At 42.1% G+C, this 26,512-nt stretch overlaps 1 protein-coding gene across 3 annotated transcripts in view; it reads left to right on the plus strand.

Moving 5' to 3' along the window:
* Nucleotides 1-26,512, plus strand: part of LOC135209165 (RNA-binding protein cabeza-like) — a 47,726-nt gene that overhangs the window by 13,197 nt on the left and 8,017 nt on the right. For 2 of the 3 annotated variants that reach the window (XM_064241832.1, XM_064241831.1), the window contains exons 2-5: nt 13,019-13,054; nt 13,238-13,402; nt 21,355-21,492; nt 23,127-23,255. In XM_064241832.1, the coding sequence (XP_064097902.1) occupies nt 13,021-13,054; nt 13,238-13,402; nt 21,355-21,492; nt 23,127-23,255 (466 nt within the window). In that variant the 5' untranslated portion in view covers nt 13,019-13,020. The remainder of the gene's footprint in view (nt 1-13,018; nt 13,055-13,237; nt 13,403-21,354; nt 21,493-23,126; nt 23,256-26,512) is intronic. The other variant, XM_064241833.1, reaches the window with a different exon arrangement.

Consider the following 26,512-nt stretch of genomic DNA (forward strand, 5'->3'; position numbering starts at 1 on the left):
ATTTTCAGTCATGTAAAATTTTGGAATTTGCATTACAGTATAACTACAGGTAGTCCCAGGTTGTCAGCGACCCAGGTTGACAGTGCTTGTCTAGCGATGATGACAGCTGGACTTTTGTAGCTGGTGTGAACCTGAAATAGGTTGGTTATCGGCACTGTTCCTCACATAACAGTGGCTCTGCTTTCTGGTTATCGCCACCGATAACGGGGGATCGGCGCTGTTATCGCTGATTTCCGGCTATTGTCACGCCATCGAGAACTGAACCCCTGCCGATAAACTGGGACTGCCTGTATTGAGATTAAATGTGTTGATAGGAGAAATGTTTGGGTTGCAGTTTTTTATATATAATATATATTATTATATATATATATATATATAATATATAGATATATATATATATATATATATATATATACTATATACATAAAACATACATACATCATACATACATACATACATACATACATACATACATACATATACAGACTAACAAAAAGGGTGCGTTTTCTTTGTTATTTACGTAAACTTAATGAGTTGAATTTATTGGTTTCATTAGGTAAGAATTTTAAGCATTGGTTGAATGAGAAAATTTTAAGCAATTCCCTTCGGCTATAAGGTCAGAGCACCAGGATATGAAAATGATGGGGCTCAATTGCATAAGTGTAACTTGTAATTAGCCTAGATATGTTCAGACATTTGTAGACTTGCAGAAAGAAATTAGTTTCACCATCAGTTATTAATATACATATCTTAATTAGTAAACATTCAAAGTACGTAATCTCATTACTAGGGATAATATTGAAATATGGTACTCCTGGTTTAGTTTCTTGATTTGAGTACAGCTACTACCCTACTCCTGGATCAACTTCTAGAAGTACAAATAACAAAGGGAGAAAATTAGTTGCTTATAAGATTATCAAGACACTGATCTCAAAACTAGTGGCAGTAACAGGGTTGTGGCAAAGGGGTACAGTAATTTGATATGGTTGTGAATAACTTTATAGCTTTTTTTATTGGAAATGCTTGGTTTCCCCATACCATCTGTGGTCATATAGTTTTTTTTTTTTTTTTTTTTTTTTTTTTTTTTTTTTTTTTTTTTTTTTTTTTTTTTTTTTTTTTTTGCGTGGTTACCCCACACTCGCCATCCTTGGTCGAACAGTTGTGAAGACCACAATTGCAAACTTTGGTTAATGTGTTATGAGACCAAAAATTGGTTATTGTGTTGAGAACAAAAGTGAGTGTAACTCATTTAAGCAAGCTAACCTAATCTAGAATAATCTAAGTGCAATATCTTCCCTCCCACCGTCTCGCATGACCTAGCAGTCCAGATACATTAGTGAAAAATTTTGTTTAAATTGTAACCCAACATAGGACAAGAGAACTTCAAAACAAAAACAATTTAGTTATATCTTATTTATTTGTAGTTCTCACCATTCCCAATGGGAATGGTTGTGGGTAGTCTGGTTCCCATAGTTGTCCCCCATTATTGTTAGGCCCAAGAGAAGAGATATAGTGAACTAGTCGGATAATTTCAGTGGAAATGGAATATCAAATTACATTAGTAAGCATTGCAAGAAAAAGAATTCTAAACCTGTTCATTCAGGTAAATGTAGTTCATTTTTGTGTTAATTCATCAAACTGCATGCAGGGGTTGTGAAGTGTTGGTTATTGCTTAGTTGACTGTTCAGCTGTACAGTCACTACCCAACTTATGAGCGAGTTACGTTCCATACACACACTTTTATTTTGAATTGTTTGTAAGGACTTTTGATGTGGTGCTTATTTTTGTTTGATGTATACATTCCGGAGTTAGGTAACTTGGGAGTCAATTTATACTATTTTTAAATCCTGCCATATAAAGAATCATTGTGGTTGGTAAAAAGAAGAAAAATTTTATTCATGCAACATTCAAAACAAATTTAGATATTTTTTAAATTATGAACTTGAGAGAATTTAGCAGGATTAGTGTCTTGACATAGGAAATTCATAAAATAAACAATGCCCACTGCCGTCTATTGACAAAAATACTAAATATATCCTATTGGGGGAGTGAATCTAAAAGTTGGGGAGTCATCAAAGAACAAATTAAATCTAAAAGATAGGAATAAGTAGTAGGAATATTTTATGAGTATGAGTATTCTCCTGATTGTTAAAAAAATACATGGTCGTTAGTCTTGAGAACATTCTGGATTATCAGGGAAGTGTTTAAAGGAACAGGTTCTTCGTTATGTTCCTCTGTTCTTTGCAAATATTCGTACTAGGCAGAATAGGTGCACAGAGCAAAATTAAAGCCTTTGGGTGACAAAGGGGAGCGCTTCGAACACAGCAGTGATTTGTGACAGTCTGTTCGTATCTGCATGTGACCCTGTCTGTTTGTATCTGTAATTGTTCATAAGTAGGGTGATGGCTGTATTCCGCAAGTGGATGTGGTTTTCATTATATGTCCATGAAATTATTCAATCTCCATAATCACCCCAGGAAGTTTCATCTTCCTCACTTACAGAAGAGACTTCACTGGCTCTCTTGGAGGGGTTAGTCTTCATCACCACTGGTGTTGGGCCTTAATCCTGTTATAAGCAACACTTTATAGCAATTAAAAGCAAAGATCACTAGTAACAAGACTGATATTCAGTGTTTTTTTTTTTTTCAGTGTTGAAGGGGAACTACTTTGCAATAGAAAATGTTCTAGTGCATTAAATTTACATGGTATCAGTGGGTGTTTGTATGAAGGCTTTTGTATAGAGTTTGGTAGTGTTTGTTTGAAGTGTAGGAGAAAGGTGTGTGCAATCAACAATATATCAAAATGTGTAATATGGTATTTTTGTATATGTGACACCCAGTAATGATATAACCAAGAGTTTCCACTCAACGGAAGCCTAAATTCAAATTTCCCGGGTAGCGCTTCGATGGCTTAGTGTAGGTACAGTATACGTATAGTGCTGTCCCCCTACGGCAATACTAGGAACAACTTAGCTAATCACATCATTCTGTTTTCTGCCACGCTTAATGAAACATAGATTGCTTACAGCAGCTTGTTCTTATTTTCCGTTTATATCATTGGATTTCGGCAGTGTTACAACCACCGGAATGCATTATGCCTTCTTGAGCAGGATGAGTCTTGTCTTCAGTTTATTTTGTTCAGATTGACATCTAGCCAGATACTTGCAGTTTCCGGAAATAATAATGGCCTTATAAATAGTTTTTGTACATGCAACTTCCCCGGCAGATATATACTTAGCTTATGTCTCTGACGTCCGACAGAAATTCGAATTTCGCGGCACACGCTGCAGGTAGGTCAGGTGATCTACCCCCCTGCCGCTGGGTGGCAGGAATAGGAACCGTTCCCGTTCTAGAACCAGATTTTCTCTGTCGCGGTAGTGTCAACATATGTTGTTGCTACCTCCTGACTTGATTTTCGTTTTTCATCGCCATCGATCTTCTGGGCTGTCTTTTGCAGGGAAGTACTGGGTCTTTGGTTCGGCATACGCTTTTATTAACTTTTTAATGAATTTGGCTTCGAAAATTTCGAAGAATATATGACGTGTAACTACCGAAATTTTCGGTAGACACTCACATAGTTTGCAAGAAAGGGAAATATTAATATTTATTCATTAATATGTGTAATAAGTGTTAGAATGATTAAGGAAATATACTGATTTCCTATTTTAGGGAGTCAGTAAAGCATGTAACTAGATAAGTTTCTTTTAAAAGTTTTTTAGAAACTCGTACTAACGAGCAATTAGAGTATTAACAGTACTAGTAGTGTTGCATCCTCACCACCTTCTTACTTCGCAGAAACTTCAAATTCATAATTGCAATTTGAAGACAAGGATTGTGGCTCAAAATGCGAGCTATTGAAAGGTAAGAAGTGATTACTAGTGTTCCCCATTGCAGTGGAGGGTGCGTCTGATCGGCTCTGTCTCGCTCCCAGGCCTAGACCTCTTTCAAGCTCCCAAGCCCAGGGGAGAAGGAATGTCGAAAGCCGTAAGGGGGTTTCAGAGAATCCCCACCGGTCAGGCGTCCCCTCGGCAGGTTCTGTAGAGCGTCGCCCAGAACTGGCCAGGAAGGATAGCCATTGAAAAGGCATCCTTAAAAAAGCGTCTCTTCATCTTACATCCGAAAAGACGAAGAATGTATATGTTTTGATGATCTAGCGCGTTCTCTGAAAACTAAGAGAACACTGAGCAAGAGCCAGCCAGGAACTTCGGAAGCCGCGTTCCAGCAAGCTAGCGTGAGCCACGTTCCAACAGCCAGCAGCGAGCCGCGTTCCAGAAAACAGACTAGCGGGCCGCGTTTCTACACCAAACGCGAGCCGCGTTCCTACGACCAAACGCGAGCCGCGTCTAGAAAATTTTTTTCTTTGTCGCAAGGCGCCTTCAAAGGAGACGAAGCGCCAGCCGAGGCGCAAATTCGCAACAGAAAAACAGACGGCTAGAGCAGGAGCCTTATAGTACAGTGGCAATCAGAATGATCCTTCCATTGAACGTTTCCGGGCAAGAGGCTCTTTCTAAAAGGGGTCTAGTAGGCGCTCGGAACTATCAGGGCGCACGGGACCTTCCACACAAGCGAACGTTCCAGGAGCGAGTCTCCTTTCTAGCGTGCGGAACATTCCAGGCGCGCGGAACTATCCAGGCGCTAGGCGCAAGGAGCCAGGCGCCAGAATATTCCAAATCTTCTTAAGAGAGAGAGGTCAGTCGCGAGGCTCCTCTTTGAGTAATGTTGACACACTCCTTCATTCATGCTCTTCCCTCGTTATGAAGAGGTAAGCGCTTTGGGAGTTTTTCTTATAAGAATCTCATCGACGTTTGGGTATGATGGCGGATAGGAAATATCTACTTCCTTCCGTAAACCCTACAGACGAACAGGAATTCTGTCTCTTCCGCGATTTATGAGGAAATCACGAAGATTTAAAGAGTTCCTGGATTAACTTCCTTCCTTAAGGAGATATATATACTCTTTCTATCATTCTATTAACGAAAAGAACGAAGACAGTAAAAATTTTTCCTTTATCTGCCTCGCAGGAAGAAGGGTCGTAGTTGAGTATCTGACTGCTATGAGAATACGATACGGCAAATCACACATACCGTAGTTACTTCTTTGTAGAGCAACTCAATTATCAGTATCCTTCCAGGAATTTCCTAGGAAGGACTACGCTTAAAGGGATTGTTAAGACAACACCTACTTAGCTTCTAGATTTATCGAAGTCTTGTTTCGCTTAAATATGCATTAATAAGAACTTCCTGAAGTTCGATAATTTTATAAGATTCCTTTATTTAATGGAGTAGCTGGCAACTCTGGAAGAGTAAGGCCAGACGGCTAACGGAGACTGCTATCGCGCCTTAGAGAGTAATAATAGAGACCAACGCAGTAACATGTAGGTGTCGGTCATGAGTGGTTGGTTACATGTCTCTCTCCTGCGGGATGGAATAACAAACCGTGTCTCTCCCCTACAATCGCGGTTTTAGCCTCGGATTGAGGGGATAGTTAAGCAAACACAAATAAAATATTGTCTGCCTTTTGCTAAGAAGCTTTCAATAAGAAAGATATTACAATCTTTCAATGCTGTTTACCGCTAGGTAACATTATTAAAGGATTCTAACGCAGCGGAACTCTATATTTATATTATGCTCTCATGCTTACGAAAGCATGGCTTATTAGAGTACATGATTAGTGAGAAGATGAATGTAGTAGAAGAGAATTCACTTTAAGACTACGGTATGGTCAAGTCTTATGCGCATACCGAGGTTAACTACAGAATTCCTAGTATCCTTACAAAGGTTTCCTAGATTAATGCTGTTTACCACAATGTGACAGTATTATAAAGGAGTCTAATACGGCAGAGCACGAAATAATATAATTCCCTCATCCTTTCGAGAAACGCACACAACCTTTTTAGAATCGGATATTGCTCAAGAGAAGATGGGTGAGTCGGATGGGAAACATTCTCTTAGTGGCAGAAGTTGTTTCCCTGAATGGACTATACTACGTATATAAAAGTTTTTTCCTACTAAGAACGGAATTAACACGTGAAGGATGTCGGGTACCATAAGGGCACAGATGTTCTGGCACATAACCTTAAAAGAACTAGAAGGAAGCGCCAGCCTGGCGCAAAGCGTCAGAAGCGCCAGCCTGGCGCAAATTGCGCCAGAAGCGCCAGCCTGGCGCAATGCGCCAGAAGTACCATCCAAGATATTTTCTCGTTTTAGCGAGTTATTAACCTAAGAGTCCAGTAGTGGTTGGTTTGGTGTTTGCTTCTCACCTCGGTGGTCGCGGGTTCGATTCTCGGCCATTCCATTGAGGAGTGAGAGATGTGGATTTCTGGTGATAGAAGTTCACTCTCGACGTGGTTCGGAAGTCACGTAAAAACACCATACAAACAAACCAGTAGCCTCTCGGAGGCTCGGTAACGGCAAGATTCGATCCTGATTTCGTTACCATTTAATCGGAAAGGGGTCGCTTACAAGGAATGATGAAATTATTTTTTTTTTAATCACTTAGGCCAATTCCACGACACTCTCATATCGCAAAGAGCATCGAGAATCTCTCTTTTTCGCCCCTGTTCGCGTTAACAAAAGAGAACCTATTTGGGAACAGACACGGAACGTAACGATCCTTAAAGGTTCGATGCAAGATTTTGCATGTCCGTGAGAACCTTCTCGATCGAAGATAATAACTGTTAACGTATGTCTAACATTTATTGAAAAGAGTTTTGAGAACCTGCGGAAAGTCTTCATAGATCTCTTCGCAAGGTAGAAGACGAACAGGCTTCCTATAGACTGCTTCCTTTCCTCGAACCAAGAGAGTAGCAATATACGACATCTTTAATTTAAAGAAGGGGAATAAACTTTAGTCTTTTTTCCCTAGTTATAAATTCTTAACAGATATTAAGATAAATGGGCGTCAAAGGAAGAGAGGATGAATGCCTCATTTTGGCCTTAGAGAGGTTGGATTCACGAAGTCACGTTCTTCTCACAGCATGTTTCGTAAGGCTTTTCCAAGAGTATCTGGATATTCTATCAGAATCTATTATAAATAGACCTGAAAAACCTCTCCACTCTGAGTCTTTCCACGTGCAGAACTGACCAGAAGTGGACATGAATGAGAGGATTTTTCAAGGTAAATGACAATAGTCATGGCTAAGACATAGAATTGCTGCAGATCGTGCTAGATGGAATGAGGAAACTGTCCTCTTCCGATACCTCTGTGAACCACATAGCGAGGTTTTTTCTTCACTTTCAGAGGGAAGAATCACCTATGTATATATCTGCTATCAAAGAACGCAGTAAAAGGCTATACTCTTTCTCTACAAGGGGAATTAGAGATAACAGAGGATTAAGATCTTCGGGATCTATACGATACCGCAATACGACAAGAGTAGGATATCATGTACTTCGAATGGAATTTTTTTTTGTGGCCACAGATTCCGTGTTCCGACAAAATGGAACTGCTCCTCATCAAACTTCTTTGAGGAAGTTTATGAAGGAATTCTTTGTTTCTCTTAGCCCTAAACGACCAAGAAGACAAGTGAATTTTTTGTGCATTGGAATCTCGCATCAGATTCAATGGAGACTCGGCAATGGGTTCTTGCCAGCATAGTATGTCTGGCAAAAGAACTAAATCCCTCTATTCCTGACGCAACGCTTTCAGATAGAAGTTTAGTTGCCCAGGCAGGGTACTTACATTTTCATCTACAGAAGAAGAGATGGTTTAAACGTTTGCCTACAGAGTCTTCGGGGTGCGATGAGGGCTCAAAATGCTTCCCAGAAGGTATTCAGAAGAATACAATAAGAGCTAGAAATCAGGGTTCCGCCCAATTTCAGCTCAGTCTCTCCTTCGACTTCCAGACTCCTTCCCTTCCTTCGGGCAAGGATAGGGAAGATTCTGCAACGAGGAACCTCATCAACATGTAAGAAGAGATCTCGTTAGCAAAAGAAGTGTTCACGAAGGATCCTCCTCGGAGGAAGAGACTTCTCTCTCGTATTGTTAGATATCCTGTCGTCTACTGGGTGTAGCTGACTAAAATCACCTCCCCTTGCCAGGGGCCAAAAGCTCAAAGGGGAAGAATTTCTTCCACCCTTCTCCAGTCTCCTGATAAACTCTGTGGTTGTTCAGGACTCTCGGACAATGTAGCGCCAGCCAAGCGCCAAATGCCAATACAGGCGAAAAACGCCAGAGGCGGACAGTTCCAAGGAACTCTGTCATGGCCGGATACTGAGAAGGAGCGGGCCTCCAACCTGGCGCAAATGCGCCAGAGGCAAACAATCGGACAGATACAAGAGTGTCCGATGTGGACATCGCCAGACAGCCTAGAGACTCTTCCAAGCTCGAAGCTCCAGCAAGTGTGGAGCAGCCAAGCCAGGCGCGAGGAGCCAAGCCAGGCGCGAGGCGCCAGCCAGGCTCTAGGAGCCAGCCAGGCTCTAGAAGCCAGCCAGGCGCCATCCAGGTGCCAGGCTCCTTCAAGGCTAGGCTCCAGTCAGGATTGAGGATCCATCCAGGCGCAAGGCTCCTTCCAGTAAAGAGAAACCTAAAGCTCTGTCATGTAAGAGGGCTAGTCCCCATTGATATGATACAGGTAAGGCTCTGCCATGTAAGTGGGTCAGCCCCCATTGGCACGATCCGAGAAGGCTCTGTCGTGTAAGCGGGCTAGCCCCATTGACATGATCCAGAAGGGTTTGTCAGTCATAGGTCCCTACCTCGCTGAAACTCTTGAGGCATGCAGACTCATAGACAGTAATCATGAAGTCTTCTGCCAAGCTCCAGGAGCAAGGCGCCAGCCAGACGCAAGGCTCCAGCCAGGCGCGAGGCGCTAGCCAGGAGGGAGGAGCCAATCAGGCGCCAGCCAGGCGCGAGGCGCAAGGCTCCAGCCAGGCTCTAGGCGCCATTTAGGCGCAAGGCTCCAGCCAGGCGCGAGGCGCTAGCCAGGCTCCAGGCTTCACCCAGAAGAGATCTATATCAAAGAATGCCCTGGCCTTCTTTGAGACAATGTGATCTCCTAAGCACTTGACAAGTGCATTGATGATTCCTTCAAACAGCTGAGAATTAAAAGTGCATGAAGTGCGAGCTTTTCTGTATTCTTGTTCTTTCCTTAACAATATGTCATAAGGACATATTAGCTGTCACATACGGGAGATGCAACTCTGTGTTGACTTCCCATATCCGAAGGATGTCAAGATAACCTACGAGAGATCCTTCTCTCTTGGTTGATACTGTCTGCGGATACATTGCTGGGATAGGGAGCCGATACTGATCCTTAACTAGTGAGTTAAATTTTAGTTAACGTCGTGTTTTTTCTTTGGGTTGTTTGAAAGGAGTTTGGGGATAACTCTTTTCAACTTAAGCACTAACCCTCGTGTTAGGATCAGGTGATCGGGATCGGTGTTGTGCTCCTTAATTATGCCACTAGGCATAGGCATATTGTCATGTAAGAGGCTCTGTCGAGTAAATGGATAAGACCCCATCGACAGACCCACAAGAACTCTTAGCCATAGGTCACATCCTCGCTGAGGCTCTTGAGGCGAAGCAGATTCCTAGGCATTAGCCATGGAATCTTCCACCTGAACAAGTAGGAACCAAGGTTTTATTTATTTATTACCTACAACGTATGTTGTTTACCTGTCTATTCAGTAAATAGTTGTCTCTTACCCACCACCAAGGGTGTCAATCAGCAAAGTATATATCTGCCGGGGAAGTTGCATGTACAAAAATGATATTGTTAGAATACAATAAAGTTTTGTACATACTTACCCGGCAGATATATACGATGAATGGCCCACCCAGCCTCCCCTCAGGAGACAGGTGGAAGAGAAAATCTGGTTCTAGAACGGGAACGGTTCCTATTCCTGCCACCCAGCGGCAGGGGGGTAGATCACCTGACCTACCTGCAGCGTGTGCCGCGAAATTCGAATTTCTGTCGGACGTCAGAGACATAAGCTAAGTATATATCTGCCGGGTAAGTATGTACAAAACTTTATTGTATTCTAACAATATCATTTTTGAATGGATCTCTGTTCAAGTAGATAAAATTCTTCTGCATACATCTTTTTACTTACCGGGCTTAATGAAGTGGTCGGTTAAGAATTGCCCCTAGTAACTAATCTTGATGTTACGTCATTCCTTTAGGCCAAACTTTTTAGAATTTGTTTACCGGCCATGAGCTATTAGCAAGACACCGTGCCAGTAACGGTTACCTTAGAACAATCTTTTTACACCCGTGATTGTTCACATGACATAGGCTCATCTTAAGCTTTAAGGTAATGATTACCTTAAAGTAATACTAGAATGTTATCTATTCTTTTATCCCAAAACCTTTTAATTTATTTACTTAAAAGGATTAGGCTTCACGTATGTTGCCCGTTAATTATTACGACCTGATGCGTAATTGGTTATTGAATTTGATTACTATGAATTCCTGATCATTCTAATTCTACTAATGTTTTCTTATTGAGTAATCGATTATTTGTAAATATCAGATTTATTTTAGAGTCGGATTGGCTTTGAGACTAAATATAGGAAAACTACTTTTTGATCTTTATCTTATTTTAGAGCATAAATGTATATACATTTACGTTAATTTTCAATACATATCTGAATATATGAAATGCTATTTTATATATATATGTCAGTGTTTTCTGGTGGTGCTGCACCCAGGACAAGGGTTGGACATATCATACTTGCTAGCCATAGGAGCGTTCCCTTCGCTACAAAGTTCCCCTTAAGTAGGAGGTGACCTTTGGCATTACTGCCACACCGCTACGAGTTCAAATAAGCACCAACCAGAGGCAGTATTCATCTGTATAGCTCTCGTTAATTGATAAGAACAATTAGCAACTTTTCTATTTCAAATTCATAACATGTTTTAATGCTTTGGAGTAGAATATGTCCATGATCCCACCTCCATTCAATGTGGAATCAGTTACGTAATCACTGGGTAAGTCACATATACAAAAGTATTTTTTACAAAATTAAACTTTGTATATACTTGTCCAGTAATTATATAACCAGAACCACCCATGTCCCCTCTGTGATGGACATTATGCATGAAACAGAAGGACGTGATTACCTAAGTTGTTCCTAGTATTGTCGTAGGGGGAGGGCACACTATACCTACACTGAGCCATCGAAGTGCTACCCGCAAAATTTGAATTTAGGCTGCTGTCGAGTACATATATACAGTAGTACCTCGAGATACGAAATTAATCCGTTCCGAGGCGCCCTTCATATCATGAGGTTTTCGTATCTTGGACCACATTTTACATGTAAAATGGCTAATCCGTTCCAAGCCCTCCAAAAACACCCCAGTAAATTTCATAATAAAGCTAAATTGACCTATAAACAATGAAATACTACAACAGTTTGGACCATTCAATACCTAAATTAGGAATAAAAATGCAAAACCTGTAAATGAAGTGAATATTAGTATACAAGAAATATTATTATTGTAACGTAAAATGTGGAAGCTTACCTTTCGAGTGAGGCTACGTACATACGTAACTATCCAAGGAAGATTGCTTCTGCCTACTTTTCACAATGTTCCTGTGGGAGCCTTTTCTGGGGGTGTCTTCTACAAATGATTGCACTTTATGAAAAGCGGCTTTAATTTCTGCCTTTTTTTTGTACATATGTACGTACGTACACTTTAAAAAATATACGTACGTACTACATACATAACTATCCAAGGAAGATTGCTTCTGCCTACTTTACACAATGTTCCTGTGTGAGCCTTTTCGGGGGCTGTCTTCTACAAATGATTGCACTTTATGAAAAGCTGTTTTAATTTCTGCCGTTTTTCTCTTGTTTTTTTATTTTTAACTTTTTTTTACGTAGGTTTTTTTTATATATAATATATTACCCACCTCATGACTCTGTTGGCCCTGGTGTCCATCGAAACCCTGTTCAACCAAATGCTCTCTCTGCAACTGATTTGGGTACTGAATGTTCAGCTGCTGACCTTCAACATGAACTGAGGTGCCTTGATTATACGTACTACTGGTATGCATGTTGTAAATGATTGGTCTACACCCTCTGTTCAGCAGGGAGTGGAGATTCTACCAACCTTGCAAAGTTTCCAGTTATCCCATGAGAGAGATCTTGGTCACTTTTTTTTTTTAATATGTACACATTGACGATCCTGAAATCGAATACCGCGTGCGTACTATAACAATGCTGGTACCGAGTGGCCGAGCCACGCCACCACGTGTACATAGTAGATGCATGATGGGAGGGACGCTGGCCAATAGGAGAGAAGGATTTCATGGCCGCGACTAGCATCAGGAACCAATGGGAGAGCAGGAGGATGGTGGCGAGTCTATTAGTACTAAGATGGCGGCACGCGGCGCGATTTTCAAAATTGTTATCCGGGCGAATCTTGGACTTTCAGAAACCTTTCATATCTTTAAAACTTTTTGTATGTAGAGCCGTTAAATTTTTCGTATTGGCTTTCGTATCTCAAGTTTTTCGTAAGTTGAGCCTTTCGTATCTCGAGGTACTACTGTATACAAAATCTATTTTTATTATAAGAATATCATTTTGGTGTATAAAGATGAAATGTAACGTGGAATACAATAAAGATGTAAATCACTAAACTCTCAAGTCATTTGATATGGATCTTTGTTAAAAAAAAAAAAAAATGAAAATTTGTCAACGTTAATCCTGTGTATACAGTAAATGTGAATTAACAATGCTTCTTTTGATTGGAGTAATTTTGTTTCATGATTTTATTCAGATTTTGCTATAGTCTCTGAAAAAAATCTATTTAGATGTTTGCTCTACTATCTTTTTGTACATATACTAATTAGTTAGTGCAAATTTTACGTACACCTGTTCAGTGCAAATTTTACGTACACCTGTTCTGTTACTTTTATGTGAAAGCAATTGAAGGTCATGATATATTCTTCAAACACAGCCTTCTTGTTGCATGTTTACATTTAGTTCCAGATTTCCATTAAAGTACATCTCTTGTATTTTTGTCAAGTGTCACATCACATTTGCATCATGGTTAAATTACGTTTTCTTTTTTTCAGATATGGATGATTCAAGAGGACGTGACGATTGGGGTGGTGAGTTTTTCCACAGTGGTTTGATTGAGTGTAGATTCAAAACTGTTTTGTCCTGCTGCTAGTCCTTGGTGGTTTGTTCCTTGTAACCTGTAGTGTACTACCAAGTTTAGAATTGACCTATACAATTTACAATTCAGCTTTTCCAGATTTACCCTTTGTAATTCTCTCATTCCAATTATCCAGGCGGTAGGTGGCCAGACAGATACTCCGATCAGGATTCTGGTAGCCGAGACCGATACTCAGGAAGTCGCTCGATTAACAGCAAGCCTGGCGATTGGGACTGTCCAAACTGTCAGTTCTTGAACTTTGCATCGCGATCAATGTGTTTCAAGTGCAGAACACCTAAAGGTAAGTGATGCTTGTGAAATAGAGAAAATGGGCATCAGAAATTTTATTCTTGATGACTTTCTGTCTTGTACTTCATACAGTTCTTTCCCTACATCCCTTGCCATAATGCCTGTTATATAATGTAGATTGTGTGTTTATTGTTGGGGGGAGTTTTTTTTATAACTAAGTGTATGCTAGGTTGCCCTAAATTTTTTTCATTTAGCTTGTGCAAAAATATTTTAACTTCACATGAAAAGAGCAAAGCTTAGTTTTCCCCAGAGGATGCCCACAAGATTTTATCACCGAGTTGTGACCCAGTAAAAATCTTGCAAAGCAAGCCATAGTAGAGGACGTATTGTAAAAGCCAAGATACAAGGTACTCAATACATACATTGCAAAGTTTATTTCATTGTGATAGCCGTCTAGTTGTTGGTGGTGATGTTTATCACATTACTTATGGTAAAGCACAACAGACAAGCAATTGGGACCATGATACATGGTAATGGGAGTTTTGCCTTATTTCAGGGACCCTGTGTTCCCAGTTAAGCCAAGTAATGGGGGGAGTTATACAGTAAAATTGTTACTTCATACAGGTAATAGCAAGTTTCTGTACCTAAAGTTGGCTTTCAAGTTCTCGTCCTCTTATGTTATGACCCTCTTTTGTATAATGACTGACCTCTGAATTGTCTTTTAAAGTTTTGGCTTCTTTGTCGTAAAGGTAGTTTGGAAGAAATTGATTGTGCTTTAAATGTAGATTTTCTTTCTTTCAGACAATTGAGTTTTTCTTGGGTATAGTTATTAACCATTATGAAATAAAATCTTCTAAGCCTCTGGGATAACCATAATTTGAGTATTTCTCCATAATCTCGTTTTTAAAATAGTCACATTCTTTGTTACCTAGTAAGTATTATGGGTGTAGACTCTCACTTGGCTTGGGCTGGTAATAACCATCATTGTCACTTGCTAATATTGTGTATTGGTCAGTAGGTAAATAGTAAATGTTGAATTATACTGTGGGATATACAGGTATAGTTTATAACTTTTGTACATGAACTTTCCTGGCAGACATATACTTAGCTTACGTCTCTGACGTCACGACAGAATTCAAAACTCGCGGCTAACGCGACAGGTAGGTCAGGTGATCTACCTTACCCGCCGCTGGGAGGCGGGTGTAAGAACCATCATACCTTTCTTGTCAGATTTTTTCTGTCGTCGGTGTCGACCACACCTGTTGTGCGGTACCTCTTGACAGTTGGATTCTTTTCTCGTTTTCGCCCTGGATTGTTTACTAACGGACTTTTGGTGAAGTACCCGATCTTTTGGCCTGGCATTCGCGATTTGTGGACAGTTATTGGACTTTTCTTTGGATTTTTCTTTGGATTTTCTTGGATTCATGATGTCTGATGTTGATACTAAGAAAACTGCTATGTTAGAGTTTGTTGTATGACTGAGTGTAAGGTGAGGCTACCGAAAGCTGCGGTAGACCCTCACACGGTATGTTTGAAGTGTAGAGGGAATGAATGACACCTTTAATAACCCTTGTAATGAATGTGAAAAGCTGAATGAGGATGAATGGAAGTCTTTGTCTTCCTACTTGAGGAAGCTTGAAAAGGATAAAGTTAGGAAAGCTTCTTCCAGGAGCAGTAGTAGATCTCGTATTAGCGAGTTGGATGTAGATAATCCTATTTTAGAAGTAGCTCCTTTGTCAGTTTCAGCTCCTGCTCCCTGCACCGAAGCCGAAGATGCGCCTTCGGAAGTGGCCTCAATGAAAGCCACCATTCGCAGTATGGAGAGGAAAATCAAGCAACTAGAAGGTAAGAGTGATTCCAATAGTGATTTGTGCAGTGAACCCAGTGCAGTGGAGGGTGCGTCTGATCGGCTCCCTAATGCTTCCAGGCCGACCTCTTCCAGACTCCCAGTCCCAGTGGAGGAGGAAAGTCGAAAGCCGCAGGAAGGTTAGGGAGCATCCCCAACGGTCAGGCGTCCCCTCGGTAGTTCCTGTTGATCGTTCCCAGGCTACCTTGGATCGCTCCAAGAGAAATTTTGCGCCAGTGCTTCTCGTCGTCGCCTTCGCCTTCTCCTAAAAGAGGATGGAGCTCTTCGGAAGCCTCGCGCCCTTCGAAGAGAGCCTGGAACGCTCCCTGCGCCCGCCCTTCCAGCCCTGAAGTTTTTTCGGAAGAGCCTGAGGTGGAAGCGAAGAAGCGTAAGAGATCTCAGGAGTATCGTTCACCGAGCGGAGATCGAGCCTCTTCTCCTGTTCACGAGTTTGTGAATTCTCCTGCAAGGGTGTTGGCTAACCTTCAGGCGCAGATTTCGGCTCTGGCTGGCTCTCTTTGCGTGTCTTCTCGTCGCAGGAAGGACGTCTCGCTTCCTGTAAAGAAGTCCAGGCTCCCCTCTCCTGACTCTCGCTTTTCGACGGAAGAGGCGCGCTCACCTGTGCGTTCGGATTCTCGCAGGAGGCTTTCTGCTTCGGACAAGATCACATCTGCGTCTAAGCGACATTCGCCTGACAGACAAGTTTCTCCTTCAGACAAGGAGCAAACTGCGCGTAGGAGATCCTCACCCTACAGACGCTCTTCTCGAGGGACAGGATCGCTCCCCTTGACAGGCGCCAAGAGCCTAGTAGGCACTACTCACCTCGTAGCCGCTCCTCGTCTCGCCTCCACTCTCCGGTTGACAAGCGCCCTAAATCGGACAGGCGCCTTTCGCTGGACAGGCGTCAAGAGCTTGTTAGGCGCGTTTCGCCTGGCAGGCGCTCTTCTCCTGACTTTTACTCGCCTCGAGTCAGGCGCCGAGAGCCTAGCAGGCGCTTCTCCCCTGGTAGGCGCTCACCTAGTAGGCGCTCGTCGCCAGAGATTCTCTCGCCTCGGTTCAGGCGCCAAGAGCCTGGTAGGCGCTTTTCGTATGGCAGGCGCCGTTCGCCTGGTAGCCGCTCTCCTTTGGATAGGCGCCAAGAGCCTGATAGAATTTCTTCTTCAAAACAGACGCTCTGCACCTGACTGCCGCCTGACTCCTATTAGGCTTCAAGGATCTGGGAAACGCACTCCTCCAGACAAGAAGGATGTTGCAAGTAGACACTTGCCTGAAGCATTGTCTCCAAGACGTATACGTCTAACTGCCTCTAGAGACTCCTTTAAGAATAGTCGCGCCTCTAAGGATCAGGAGGGCTCTTCGGCTCAGGAGGAACAGGACCCCTCAGAAGAAGAAGGACCAAAAGACGCCTCAGTTTCCTCCTATAAGAAACTAACAGAGTACTCCTGCAAGAGTTTGGAGATATCCTTTCTCCTGTGGCTCCCCCTTCTCCTCTTTCGTTATTCTCCACTTCGAAGACGTCGAAGGTTTCGTCTTGTGTAAGGATGAAACCTACTGTTTCCATGAAGAAGGCGCTGGAGAGGTTTTGGGAATGGCTCCTTTCGAAGGAAGAGAAAGGGAAGACGGTTTTTTTCTTTCCCTCCGTCTAAACTGACCGGCAGATTGGGATTCTGGTACGAATCGGGAGAACCTTTAGGCCTCGCTCTCCCTTCGTCTGCGGACTCGGACTTCTCTTCATTAGTGGATGCTGCTCGTCGTTCCGCCCTCTTGTCCGCCAAGACTACGTGGGGAATGAACGAACTTGACCACTTACTGAAGGGAATGTTCCGAGTCCTGGAAGTTTTCAACTTCCTTGATTGGTCTTTAGGTGTGCTGGCTAATAAGACCAAGACCCCAGATGCTCTGTCTCCTGAAGATCTTAACTGTGTACTCACTTGCATGGATAAAGCAGTGAGAGACGGATCGAGTGAAGTCTCCTCACTGTTTGGAGCTGGAGTGCTTGAAGAAACGGTCGGTCTACTGTTCGTTTCTCACGAAGGCAGTGTCTCATGCACAAAGGGCCTCGCTCTTGTATGCTCAACTCTCTCCTCTTCTGTTCCCCCAAGAAAAATTATCCAAGATGTCTCGAGTGCCCTTTCAGCTAAGGCTACTCAGGACATGTTAGCCCAGGCGGCCAGGAAACCTCGCTCTGTCTTCCAACCCAAGACCAAGAAAGAGACTCCTCTGAGACAGGAGCCCTTTCGAGGAGGACCCGCTGTCAGAGGTTCTGCAACCAGAGGGACTAGACCTTTTAAGAGAGGTAAAAACCTTCTCTAAGTCAGTCAGAGGGAAGAAATAGCGGTCAAGGACTCCAGACATCAGTGGGTGCCAGACTACTGAAATTTGCCGACGTCTGGGCCCACAAAGGGCAGACAATTGGTCCCTATCGATTGTCAGCAAAGGATACCTCATTCCCTTCTCGTCAAGACCACCATTGACGACAACTCCGAGGGAGTTGGTAGCCAAGTACAAGGACCCCATCATGAATCAAGCCCTTTCTCTAGCAGTAGATCTCATGCTAGAGAAGGAGGCTATAGAACTAGTGAAAGATCCCCGCTCTGCGGGCTTTTACAACAGACTTTTTCCTAGTTCCGAAGAACTCAGGAGGATGGAGACCGGTGTTGGATGTAAGCGCCCTGAACGTCTTTGTGGAAAAGAGGAAGTTCGCCATTGAGACAACTTCCTCAGTGTTAGCGGCTCTTCGTCCAGGGGACTGGATGGTGTCTCTAGACCTTCAGGACGCTTACTTTCATGTGCCGATCCATCCTTCTTCACGGAAGTATCTACGATTCATGATGGGAGGAAACATCTTCCAATTCAAGGCCTTGTGCTTCGGCCTATCAACTGCACCCCAAGTTTTCACGGGGTTAATGAAAAACGTGGCGCAGTGGCTACATTTGGAGGGAGTGAGGGTGTCGCTTTATCTCGACGACTGGCTAATCAGAGCAGAGTCTCAAGAAAGATGTCTGGAGGACCTTCAAAAGACCCTTACATTGGCAAGTTCGCTGGGACTTCTGGTGAACTTCCAGAAGTCTCAATTAATCCCCAGTCAAGAGAGGATATCTGGGGATTCGATAGCTTCTCTGGCTTTTCGGGCTTTTTCCGTCGCCAGAGAGGATAGCTCGTTGCTACGAGAAAATAACGACCTTCCTAGAGAAAGATGCATGCACAGCGAGGGAGTGGATGAGTCTGCTGGGGACACTCTCCTCGCTGGAGCAATTCGTTTCTCTAGAGGTTGCATCTCAGGCCTCTACAGTTCTTCCTATACCAGAACTGGAGGCGTCTCTCCCTAGATCTGGAGTTCTCCTTCAAGATCTCAAGAGAAATCAAGAGAGACCTTCGGTGGTGGAACGACCCACTTCGATTTGTGGAAGGAATGTCTCTCTACATGCCGAACCCCAGCCATGTGTTGTTTTCCGACGCATCGGAGGCAGGTTGGGGAGCGACACTCGGGACAAGAGAAGTGTCAGGCACCTGGAAGGGGGATCAGGTGTCCTGGCACATCAACAAGAAAGAGTTGATGGCAGTCTGGATGGCATTGAAAGCCTTCGAACCCCACGTCCGAAATGCAGTAGTGCAGGTCAATTCGGACAACACAACAGCCTTGGCGTACATCAAGAAACAGGGGGGGACGCACTCCTTCTCCCTGTACGAAACAGCAAGGGATCTTCTGCTGTGGTCTCAAACAAGGAAGATCAGTCTTCTCACCAGATTCGTACAGGGAGAAAGGAACGTCAGGGCCGATCTCCTGAGCAGGAAGAATCAACTCCTGCCTTCCGAGTGGACCTCCACTCAGAAGTATGCCAAGACCTGTGGAGAAGATGGGGCAGACCTCACATCGATCTTCTTTGCAACAGCAAAGAACGCAAGAATCGAACTTTACTGCTCCCCGATCTCAGACCCAGGAGCAGTTTCAGTGGATGCGTTTCTCCTAGATTGGACAGGGCTAGACGTCTACGCCTTTCCCCCCTTCAAAGTACTAGGACAAACCCTCAAGAAATTTGCTATCTCGGAGAGGAACAAGAATGACGCTAGTAGCTCCGTTCTGGCCCGCCCAAGATTGGTTCACAGAGGTACTGGAATGGTTGGTGGACTTTCCAAGAGCACTTCCACAAAGACAAGATTTGCTCAAACAACCCCACTTCGACAGGTATCACAGAAACCTCCCCGCTCTCAATCTGACTGGCTTTCGACTGTCAAAAGTCTTGTCAGAGCGAAGGGGTTTTCGACAAAAGCTGCTAAGGCTATCGCCTCGGCTAGAAGACCTTCGACCCTTAAAGTCTACCAGTCGAAGTGGGACGTCTTTCGCCGTTGGTGCAGGAACCAGAAGGTTTCCTCTTCCAGTACCTCTGTGACTCAGATAGCAGATTTCCTAGTTTTCCTCAGAGAAAAATGCGGTTTGGCAGTATCTACTATCAAAGGATACCGTAGCATGCTGGCTGCGGTGTTCAGACATAGGAATTTAGATCTTTCAAATACAAAGATCTTCATGATCTATTAAGATCTTTTGAATCTTCCAAGAAAACTTCGAACGAAGTTCCAAGTTGGAATCTGGATGTGGTTCTTCGTTTTCTGAGGTCCGCTAGGTTTGAACCACCACATTTAGCCTCCTTCAAAGATCTCACGAGGAAAGCTCTCTTTCTCATGGCTTTAGCATCTGCTAAAAGGGTTAGTGAGATTCATGCCCTAGAAGGAAGGGTAGGTTTCAAAGGAGATTCCGTGGTTTGTTCCTTCCTTCCTTCGTTTTTAGCAAAAAATGAGAACCCCTCAAATCCTTGGCCAAGGAACTTTGAGGTTCGTGGTTTATCTGCCCTAGTAGGGGAAGAACCTGAAAGAACTCTTTGCCCTGTTAGGAGTTTAAAATACTACCTTCAGAAGAAGAAAACCCTTAAGGGCATTGAGGACAGACTATGGTGCTCTGTAAAGGACCCCAGCAGACCATTGTCGAAAAATGCGCTGTCTTTCTTCATTAGAAGTGTTGTGAAAGAAGCACATAGATCTTGTAATGAAGAACATTTCAAGCTCCTAAAAGTCAAGGCTCATGAAGTGAGAGCAATTGCCACTTCCTTGGCCTTTAAGAAGAATATGTCTCTTCAGAATCTGATGAAAACTACATTCTGGAGATGTAATTCAGTATTCGCCAACCACTACCTAAAAGACGTCAGTATTACGTATGACGAGTGCTTCGCGTTAGGCCCGTACGTATCGGCGGATTCGGTGCTGGGGCAGGGAGCTGGAACATATCCTTAGTAGTTTTTTCCCTTGTTTTTTTTTTTTTGGTAATTGAGTTCATATGGTTGTATGAAAAATGATGCAGGTAGGCATCTTCTTTCGTTTCGTAATGCTAATAACGTTAGTTTGGTTAGGTGATCGGATTTGGTTTGAAGCTCCCTGCGTTGGTAGTGGACAGGTTCTGTCATAGAAGAGGGCGAACCCCCATTGACATGATCCGACTTGGATTCTACTAAGTAAGCGGATATCAAGTCCCGTTAGTAGACCCAAAGAGTCTTTTCAGCTGTAGGTCACGCCCTCGCTGTAGCTCTTATGGCTATGCAGACTAATAGACAGTATCTATGAAGTCTTCAGCCTAAACAGGTAAGAACCAAGGTTATGTTTATCCTACAACAGGTGTTGTTTACCTTTTCTTTGTTATTTTCTGTCTTGTACCCTCCACCAAGGGTGTCAATCAGCTAAGTATATGTCTGACAGGAAAGTTCATGTACAAAAATGATATTGTTATTTTACAATAAAGTTTTGTACATACTTACCTGGCAGACATATACGATTGATGGCCCGCCCAGCCTCCCCTCAGGAGACAGGTATAAGAGAGAAAAAATCTGGCAAGAAAGGTATGATGGTTCTTACACCCGCCTCCCAGCGGCGGGTAAGGTAGATCACCTGACCTACCTGTCGCGTTAGCCGCGAGTTTTGAATTCTGTCGTGACGTCAGAGACGTAAGCTAAGTATATGTCTGCCAGGTAAGTATGTACAAAACTTTATTGTAAAATAACAATATCATTTTTGTTACACAATTTTGAGGAATTTAAAGAAAGCCAGGTTGTATGATGATTGGATTTTTGCTCATGAGAAAAATTTTCTTACTTGTAATTTTTACTTTGAAGATTCTGATGGGTTTGGATCTGGAGGACGTGTGGGTGGTGGAATGCGCGAAATGCGCCCTGGAGACTGGGCCTGTCCCAAGTGTCAGTTCCACAATTTCTCGTCGAGGGGCATGTGCTACAAGTGCAATTCTCCAAGGGGTAAGTTTTCTGTTGTGTCTTGCAAGGAAAAGGAGTGTGTGGATGCAAGTATTTTTACATGCTTATTCCAACATAACAACACGGCACTCTTGAACCACAACGTCTATACAGCTACAGTATGGGTTTCGTGATGGGCAGTCTGTCACACTAGTCATTATTGGTAGTAGTGTTTTTTAACTTTTATTTTTCTTATTTAGATTTGTATTATTTGAGGAAAATGTACAAAATCTTTCTGTCAATAGCCTTCAAGTCTTGTGCTCATTAAAGATGCCCTTTTCTCCAACAAGCTGAAATGTATGGTGTCTGATTATGCGTGATAGGTGCCAACAGTTGTAGAATATTTTGTGTAATAGCAGCGTATTTTCCCCAAATTTTGCCATTAACACAATCTTTAGTTGCATGAATTAGAAATTATAGGTGATTTGGAGTTACACAGCAGGGTTAACGTATTGACAAGGGAACAAGGATGTGCAAAGATATGCAAAATTTACTTAGAGGTGTAAGTTTACATCAAGGAAATACACCATGCTTATACATACTACCAAGGAGCACCCACAGAGTCCACAGGTGTAAGAAAGTGGTTAACACTTACTTTGGTTTTATTGTATTCAGGTCAGTCAAGGGAGGCAAGTAATTTCCTTAATGTGTCCTGACCAGAGAGCATTATAGGAAAATAAGAGCAGCTATTTCCTAGATACATAGTTTTGGGATATCAGGCAGAAAAAATAAAGTAGTGAAGGACACTGCAATATAGGTGTTTCATTCTGGGTTTCTTATTCAAGTATGAAGAAGCAAAGTGTTAACTGTTTACAGTATAGTTAGAAACTGCTTGCAGCTTCCCATTTGTTCCTCACAAAATTTTTGGAAGGGCCCTTGTAATGTCCACAAGGCTCTTGGCTGTGTTACGGACTCATGTTTTGTCCATTCCTTGTACCTGCCTCACTTTCCTTTCCAGTTTCTTTGTCCAGTGACTGCCCACCCTTTAACTCAAATCCTTGGGGTCAGAAATTTGATTTGATCATCACCCAATCAAGGGCTTGTAAATGACCATAACATAACACAGGGTCCTCGATATGTGTTGAAGTGTATGCTTGACTGTGCATGAACAAGATGGCTGGTTCTGTGTACTGCTGTGTTGTAGCCATTGTGGTGACTGGACCTAATATACCTGAAGGTTATAAGGTAATTTTTGCATAAAGCACATGAAGTTTGTTTGGGAAAAATCCGGCGGCATAGAAAGTATTGCCTGTATCTGAGAACTCAAAAAGTATTTCATCGTGTTCTTAAAGGGTTTGCATACAGAACTTCGTCGAAAATTTCACCCTCGGGAAAATCGTTTATTCAGTAAAAGGCTTCAAAATCTTATAAGGATCTCTACAGCGAGGAAATATAATTATTCTAGTGTTTAAGGTTTCTTCAATATGCATAGTGATGTATTTGAAATAACTGGAGACATGTCATAATTATTTAAATCCTTATTAAATTTATGGAACGTCGTCTGAAGTCCAATATTCTGAGTAAGATGTTTAAATTTAGATTTAGACTAAAGTAAACCTAAAGGTGGCACCGAAACTGCGTGCTTTGAAGCAACTGAACATTGCCATGCATTAGTGTTTGAGCTGATCATGTTGCAGGGGGTGGTGGCGGTGATCGTTACTCTAGTCCTCGCGGTGGCAGCAGGCCTGGGGAATGGGATTGCCCCAGTTGCCAGTTTTCCAACTTCTCGCACAGGGATTACTGCTTGAAGTGCAGGATCCCCAGAGGTACGTGGAGATGTGTGTTGACCTGAGGACAGACTGAGCATGGAATATTTCTCCCAAACTATAAAAAAGAATCGATGGGCTTAAGGGCAACACCCAGAGCCCTCCCCTCACTGCTGAATTGAATATGCAAACCATTGAATATTATTGACTAAGCAAGTAGCATATATGGTCAGGTCATTATTTAATGGTGTGTGAAGTTCATTTAAAGTTTAGAGTGTAGCATAAACCACCTAAGCACAGTAATGAAGATTAACACAACATGTGTTACAGCCAGGCAAATGGCTTTTGAAACATCACACTTATTTGATTATAAACTTTCTTTATATCCTTAAGATTTTAAATTTATAATACGTCCAATAAACTTCATTTAAAAAAATGAAGTGGGATTAATTTAATGAGGATAATTGCTCGTTCGTCTCATGAGCACAATATCATATCGTGGAAAACTTGCGGGCTACAATTCCCTCATTCCCCAGTGTCTTGCTGCTGCTGCTGCAAGAAAACCTTTTAAGGTCTAGTAGTGATTGAGTAATGGTCAGTCTGCTGGCAAACAACAGACAACTTGTATAAGGAGTGAGAGAAAGTTGCATCACGAATATTGCAACCAATTTTCATGTTAGCATCTTGAAATATCTTGTGTGCCTGCAACTTTATATAAGTGTTGAGATCTTGTTATCCTTACCATTTGTGTCTGGACTGAACTATATTTGCCTGCCATTTTGTTATGTAAAGGCTATCATTGCCAACTAGCCTTCAGTGTAGTTGGTCATGCTTTAGATTCCATGTTGCCAGCTACGGCTAGTGTGACAACTTGATTTTGGTATTGTATTCAAAAGCCATAGTAACCTGCCATTCCTAAGCAATTGTAGCTGCTTTTAAACTTGTTAGTTATCTTTAGCACACCGTATTCCATTATTTTTTCCCCATGACTTCCAGTTCTTATGGTACCAACATTTGCACATCATTAGCAAGAATGTAGTTGTGTTTTGTCCTCAGAGCTTGAATGTCCACATTTTGTATGAAAATGGAATTCACTTGGAAGTTTTGAGTGTCCAGGTGAATTTATTTTTATTGTAGATTTGGTTGCTTGCACTTTACCCTTTTGAAAAGTTGATATAAGGTAAGGTTTTCACTGGGACAAGTATGTACTGTACACTTAGTCACCTGATAGTGCAGCAGATAAAATAATTTTTTCACTAAAATATTTCGGTTAATGATACAAGCATGAAATTTGGTACATATCCTCTCCATAGGCCACTTTTTGAAAATTACTGGGTGTTCACTCAAAATTCCAAAATGGCTGCTATTTTTCAAGGTGGCCACTATCACGGTTTTAACATGGGACTTGTGTCTGTGGTTGCATTTTGATGTATTTGTGGTTTTGGTTATATACATATTTTAGTCAGTTCCCAAGCAAAAGTTAAAATTTTTTCTGTTAAAGATTTCAAAGAGAGATGGCATCCAATGTGGCAGCCAAAAACCTTAAATAATTGCATCTCATGATTCAGCAGGCATGGGAAAATGTCCTGTTCAATATAATGGTTTGCAAGTTTTATCTTTAGTCTTATTTTAAAAGAGTGAATGTCTGTGCACATCCAGGGCACATTGGAGACTTCACTTCTGTGTAAATGCCTAGAGTTCAGTATTAGCTAATCTTGCTTTACTTGTGTTGTACCTAGCTTTACTTTAGTGTAATTTAATGTCCCAAATGCTGTGTAATAGCCCTATATCAATATACATATACGTATATGTATATTATATATATATATGTGTGTGTGGCATCAAAGCCCTTGCCATATTGAAAAAGTTGTTGCACACTAATTGGGGAGCAAAGCGAGACATTTTATTAATGATATATTGTATAAGGCAACAGTCTTATCCATAATAGATTACTGCTGTCCAATATATTCATCCACCTCAGACAGCATTAAAAACGCTCTATGCAGTGCACCATGAAGGCATGCAATTGTGCACAGGAGCATTCCGATCGTCCCCAACAAACTCGCTTCTGGTAGAGGCAGGTGTGTTGCCCTTGAAACATCACCGTAATTTGATAAAATACAAAGAGGTCTTTCACTGCAAGTGGGATCGTCTCCTGCACCTGACTGCTTTCAAAACTGTAATCCAGTAACAAAACTTAATAGCACTAGCTCTTTCCCAAAAAGAGCTAAATGCATATTGAACTTGCATAGCGTAGATCCAATTTTCCAACCACCAATGGAATTGCCACCACCGCGGATCTTAAAACGATTAAAGATTTGTACCTCCCTGTCTTACCTACTTAAAAAAGCAAATGACAAGTACAGAAATGTACCGCCAACATGCTTTGGAGCACATTAGAAGAAAAGGAAATGAATTTATGGTATATACAGACGACTCCAAAAATAATGTTGGAGTAGGAGCATCTGCATATAAAAAAAAAAAAAAAAAAAAAAAAAAAAAGCCTACCTTTAATATCATCAGTCTTTCCTGCTGAAGTCACAGTCATACAAATGGCTCTTAATATGATATCTGTGGCAAAAGCAAGTGTCTGTTATTTTCAGTGACTCATGCAGCGCAATAGATGCTATAAGACAGTATAAATCAGTAAACCAAATAGTGCAGGAAATACAAATAAAAATTCATCAACTCCTCAAATCAGGATTATCAATAGAAATATGTTGGATCCCAGCACACGTGGGAACAAAAGGAAATGAAAATGCAGACTCAGCTGCCAAATTAGCCTGCACTATCCCTCCAACAATTACACATGCCCCAGTGTCAGACTGGATAACATCGGTTAAACCATTGATTTACCAGGATTGGAAAAGAGAATGGGCCTCAGTGCCAACAACAAATAAACTTGAAAACAAAAACTGAAGTGTATGCATGGAGGACATCCTCATAGGAGGAAAGATCAAAAGAGGTCATCCTAACAAGGCTCTCGAGTGCCTCAGTGGCGTGGTTGGTTTGGTGTTTGCTTCGTACCTCGGTGGTCGCAGTTTCGACTCTTCGGCCATTCCATTGAGGAGTGAGAGATGTGTATTTCTGGTGATAGAAGTTCACTCTCGACGTGGTTCGGGAGTCACGTAAAGCTGTTGGTCCCGTTGCTGAATAACCACTGGTTCCATGCAACGTAAAAACACCATATAAACAAACCTAACAAGGCTCCTTATAAGACAAACACAATTCTCGCGTGGTCACATAATGTCAACACCACATGCTGACCCAATAAAGTGTAACAGATGTCAACACCCCTGACAGTACAGCATTTATTT

This window comes from Macrobrachium nipponense, chromosome 37, assembly GCF_015104395.2.
Source record: "Macrobrachium nipponense isolate FS-2020 chromosome 37, ASM1510439v2, whole genome shotgun sequence".
Lineage (NCBI taxonomy): Eukaryota > Metazoa > Arthropoda > Malacostraca > Decapoda > Palaemonidae > Macrobrachium > Macrobrachium nipponense.